General features: G+C 44.7%; 2 protein-coding genes across 6 annotated transcripts in view; one reads left to right on the top strand and one right to left on the bottom strand.

The window, feature by feature from the left end:
• The window catches only part of LOC117556723, a 4,907-nt gene extending 2,290 nt beyond the window's left edge, over positions 1 to 2,617 (top strand). Inside the window, exons 4-7 of the mRNA XM_034232217.1 lie at positions 766 to 1,062; positions 1,965 to 2,081; positions 2,214 to 2,291; positions 2,475 to 2,617. Coding sequence (XP_034088108.1) covers positions 766 to 1,062; positions 1,965 to 2,081; positions 2,214 to 2,291; positions 2,475 to 2,542 — 560 coding nt within the window. The 3' untranslated portion in view covers positions 2,543 to 2,617. The remainder of the gene's footprint in view (positions 1 to 765; positions 1,063 to 1,964; positions 2,082 to 2,213; positions 2,292 to 2,474) is intronic.
• Positions 2,618 to 2,748: 131 nt separating this feature from the next.
• LOC117556722 (arf-GAP with Rho-GAP domain, ANK repeat and PH domain-containing protein 1-like) overlaps positions 2,749 to 5,000 on the bottom strand; it is a 35,732-nt gene continuing 33,480 nt past the window's right edge. For all 5 annotated transcript variants that reach the window (XM_034232215.1, XM_034232216.1, XM_034232213.1 and 2 more), the window contains 4 exons: positions 4,731 to 4,943; positions 4,202 to 4,307; positions 3,819 to 3,960; positions 2,749 to 3,727 (listed from right to left, as the gene is read on the bottom strand). In XM_034232215.1, coding sequence (XP_034088106.1) covers positions 3,680 to 3,727; positions 3,819 to 3,960; positions 4,202 to 4,307; positions 4,731 to 4,943 — 509 coding nt within the window. In that variant the 3' untranslated portion in view covers positions 2,749 to 3,679. The remainder of the gene's footprint in view (positions 3,728 to 3,818; positions 3,961 to 4,201; positions 4,308 to 4,730; positions 4,944 to 5,000) is intronic.

Raw genomic sequence — 5,000 nt, 5'->3', positions numbered from 1 at the left:
GTCAGCATTATGAGTCCTGACCCCTGAGTCAGCATTATGAGTCCTGACCCCTGAGTCAGCATTATGAGTCCTGACCCCTGAGTCAGCATTATGAGTCCTGACCTGAGTCAGCATTATGAGTCCTGACCTGAGTCAGCGTTATGAGTCCTGACCTGAGTCAGCGTTATGAGTCCTGACCTGAGTCAGCATTATGAGTCCTGACCCCTGAGTCAGCATTATGAGTCCTGACCTGAGTCAGCATTATGAGTCCTGACCTGAGTCAGCGTTATGAGTCCTGACCTGAGTCAGCGTTATGAGTCCTGACCCCTGAGTCAGCATTATGAGTCCTGACCCCTGAGTCAGCATTATGAGTCCTGACCCCGGAGTCAGCATTATGAGTCCTGACATGAGTCAGCATTATGACCCCTGACCCCTGACCCCTGAGTCAGCATTATGAGTCCTGACCCCTGAGTCAGCATTATGAGTCCTGAACCCTGAGTCAGCATTATGACCCCTGACCCCTGACCCCTGAGTCAGCATTATGAGTCCTGACCCCTGAGTCAGCATTATGAGTCCTGACCCCTGAGTCAGCATTATGACCCCTGACCCCTGACCCCTGACCCAGGAACAGTGAGTTCTATAATGCAGATGATGAGGCAGACCAAGGTGCCATAAAGAGAAGTGAACTATAAACATGTCAGAATACAATAAGCTAGGTGTTGCAGAGAAGGTTGTGAGAGACCACAGTGATGCAGGAGTTATTCACAGTGTGACCTTTGACCCCAGCCTCAGAGGTCATCAGGGCTCACAGCGGGGGGGCGGTGCTGCTGACTTCTGACCACCAGCTGCAGCTGAAGCAGGACGTGCGCTGGACTCACCCCGACCTGCTGGTCTCTCTGAAGAACAACGTGACGGCCTGCCCTCACGGCCGCTGCCAGCTGCTCCACGACGGCTCGCTGCGCTTCAGCCGGGTCCAGCCCGGAGACTCAGGGAACTACAGCCTGCAGGTGTACGAGGAGGACGGGACGCGGGTGCTGAGGAGGGACTTCCTGCTGCTGGTGGAGGGGGAGAGCAGCCAATTAGGTACCTTCCCTCTGCATTAGGCCCCGCCCCCTTCTGGGCTGGGCTGCGGCGACTACAGTCACTACTTTGACTTTTAACATCACATGTCACTTGTTAGACGCTTTTATCCAAAGCGACTTACATACTCAGTACTGTGGGCATTCCCCACAGGAGCACTTTGGGATGAAGTGTCCCGCACTGCGAGGGGGACCCAAGTTCCCATCAGCAGAAACACGTGGGTTTGCTGTCCTGGCTCCAAGATGGTGGAATGAGCTCCCCATTGACATCAGGACAGCAGATAGCTTACACACCTTCCAGACTGAAAACTCATCTCTTTCGACTCCACCTCGAGCGATAGAACTATTAACAAAGCACTTATATACTAATAAAGGACTGGCTTATCTAAAGCCAGTTGAGTAGCACTTGAAATGTTTGGCTCTATGAAACCTGATGTACTTTATGATTCTGTTTTCTTCAAGGTTGTGTCTTCCTGGTCGAATGTACTTATTGTAAGTCGCTCTGGATAAAAGCGTCAGCTAAATGCAATGTAATGTGTCTCAGGGACACAACTACATGCTGACTGCAGTGGGGTTTGAACCTGTGACCCCCTGACCCCAACACCACGGCACAACCCACTACACCACACGCCTCCATAATAGGTGTAACTTTAACATTACAACTCTTTGCTTTGACGTTAGCCTCATTAGCATCATTAGCCTCATTAGCATCATTAGCCTCATTAGCCTCATTAGCCTCATTAGCATAATTAGCCTCATTAGCATCAGTAGCCTGTCCTCTCTGTGGAGCCTGAAGACAGATATTAGAGGAAGTAAAGAAATCATAACTCGTGATGATTTTGTTGTTGAACGTGCAATATGTGTGTGTGTGTGTGTGTGTGTGTGTGTGTGTGTGTGTGTCAGCAGATCTCAGCAGCAGGAGTGTGTTGGTGACGGTGTTGATCCTCCTCTTCCTCCTCCTCTTCATCATCATCATCTTGTTCGTCCTCAACAGGAAGAGGAAGCAGCGGATCAGGCGTTCAGGTATGAGCCAATCAGAGACAGGGACACACACACACATACACACACACACACACACACACACACCTGAAGCTTCACTGATTGGTTTAGTAACTTTAGTTAATATTTTATGTTATTAATGATCCGCTGCTTCAGGTCCGCTGGAGGACAACCTGTACGTGGAGATGCACAGTCACCGTGGCAACAAGAGGGAGGAGGACGAGTGTCACTATGGTAACACTGGTTTATTTACAATGATGAGATGCTAACAGATGCTAATATACCCTTACAGATACTAGAAGATTCTAACAGATGCTACTGAATGCTAACAGATACTAAGAGATTATAACAGATGCTATGTATGCTAACAGATGCTATTGAATGCTAACAGATGCTAACTTGTTATCCTGTCCACAGTTCCCTGTAATCCTGCTGTTTCCGTGGAAACACCAGCGCAGAGTTCAGAGGAGAACGTGTATATGTGACGGCCAATCAGAGCTCTCCTCACCTGCATGTTTCTCTGTTTGCATCTTAATCAATAAAGTGAGGTTGTTTGCAGACGTTAGAGATGTTCCTCTTTTATTTTAACAATACAAGAAATTAACCAAAAATAATACAATATAAGATGATAAAATATTAGAGTAATGAAAGATAAAAGTATATATAATAATGTGAAAATGTAAACTCCTGATAACATATCAGTTCCCCTTTTTATAAATACAACTTTAATTCTAATAATCAAATGTATTCGTGACAAACATTTTCATCTTCCCCAAAAGAAAACAAAGGTTTAATAACATATTTTGTTGATGCTAACAGATGCTAACAAGCGCTTAAAGATGTAGACAGATGCTAATAAAGTATATGCTAACATACGCTAAAAATAATAATATATATATATACTGTATATAAATGCTAACAGATGCAGACAGATGCTATTGTGTGCTAAAACATGCTCATAATGTATTCATGTTGACCAACAGGAGAGATAAACACTTTGATCTTCCCCAAAAGAAACTAACGGTTTAATAAAAATATTTTGATGATGCTAACAGATGCTAAGGGTTGCTAACAGAAGCTAAGGGTTGCTAACAGATGCTAAGGGTTGCTAACAGATGCTAAGGGTTGCTAACAGAAGCTAAGGGCTGCTAACAGAAGCTAAGGGTTGCTAACAGATGCTAAGGGTTGCTAACAGATGCTAATGGTTCCTAACGGATGCTAAGGGTTGCTAACAGATGCTAAGGGTTGCTAACAGATGCTAAGGGTTGCTAACAGATGCTAAGGGTTACTAACAGAAATAGGATATATATGCTAATACATATATATATATATATGCTAATATATATATATATATATGCTCATACATATATATATATATATATATATATATATATATATATATGCTAATACATATATATATATATATGCTAACAGATTATATCAAATATGAACAGAATGACATTTGCTAATAAAATATATACATATGCTAAAACATGCAGTCAGATGCTAATGTATGCTAACACATGCTAACAGTTCATGTGTTCATGTTGACCAACAGGAGAACATTGATCTTCCCCAAAATAAACTAAAGCTTTATTAAAATATAACGTGAGGAGGAAACCTCAGAAGACGGTGATCTGCTCCTCCTCCTCTTCCTCTCCACCCAGCGTCTGCACACACACAATAACATAAATCAGATATTATCATTAACTCCAGTCCTTTATTAATAATAACTTATTGTAGGGTAAGTGAAGGCGTCACCAGGAAGAGCAGCGAGTGGTGGATGATGAACTCTCTGGTGAGCGTCAGCAGGTCCGGGTTCAGAGTCTGGAACAGAGAGGGGATCAGGACCAGAGCCAGGTTCTGAGCTGACATCCTGTTCACCTGGGAGAACACCTGGACCCTGCACACACACACACACACACACACACACACACACACACACACACACACACACACACACACACACACACACACACACTTCAGCTTCCTTCAGGATACTCCTCTACACACACTTCAACATGCAAATAATGTTGTACTTTTTATTTACATAAATGAAGTGTGTGAGTGTGTGTGTGTGTGTGTGTGTGTGTGTGTGTGTGTGTGTGTGTGTGTGTGTGTGTGTGTGTGTGTGTGTGTGTTACATGTAGAAGTGTCCAAACAGTGCGTTCAGCGTGGCTCTGTTGTCTTCAGGAAGTTTCCGGAGCAGCCGTCGGTACGAAGAGAACCTGGAGCGCTCGTCTGAAATCACTGAGAAGAAGTACTGCATTAATACTGCAGTAATACTACTGATACTGCAGTAATACTACTGATACTGCAGTATTACTGCAGTAATACTACTAATACATGGAGGTAATTTATGTTCTTATACTTGAGGACTGGCACTTGATGAACTGGTTCTAGATGTACTGGTTCTAGAGGTACTGGTTCTAGATGTACTGGTTCTAGAGGTACTGGTTCTAGAGGTACTGGTTCTAGATGTACTGGTTCTAGAGGTACTAGTTCTAGATGTACTGGTTCTAGAGGTACTGGTTCTAGATGTACTGGTTCTAGATGTACTGGTTCTAGATGTACTGGTTCTAGAGATACTGGTTCTAGAGGTACTGGTACTTGATGTACTGGATCTAGATGTACTGGTTCTAGATGTAGTGATTCTAGATGTTCTGGTTCTACCTGCAGCCTGGATCCACTGGAGTCTCTCGGCCTCGGGGATCAGGCTCTGCTGATGCTGGCGGACATATTGTTTGAGGGCGGCACCGGCGTCCAGGACTCCCTGCTCATCAGCCTCCAGGGGGGCGGAGCCCGGTGATGTCATCAGTGCCTCCACTAATCGGGTGACTTTGGCGGCGAGGCCACAGCGGCGGTACACGCCGTCTACCTTCAGACCTGAGAGACAGACACGTTACACTCACAGTCATTAAAGCTCTCCTATTACGCAAAATG

This window comes from Gymnodraco acuticeps, unplaced genomic scaffold (genome assembly GCF_902827175.1).
Source record: "Gymnodraco acuticeps unplaced genomic scaffold, fGymAcu1.1, whole genome shotgun sequence".
Lineage (NCBI taxonomy): Eukaryota > Metazoa > Chordata > Actinopteri > Perciformes > Bathydraconidae > Gymnodraco > Gymnodraco acuticeps.
This window is presented reverse-complemented; position numbering and strand designations above follow the sequence as displayed.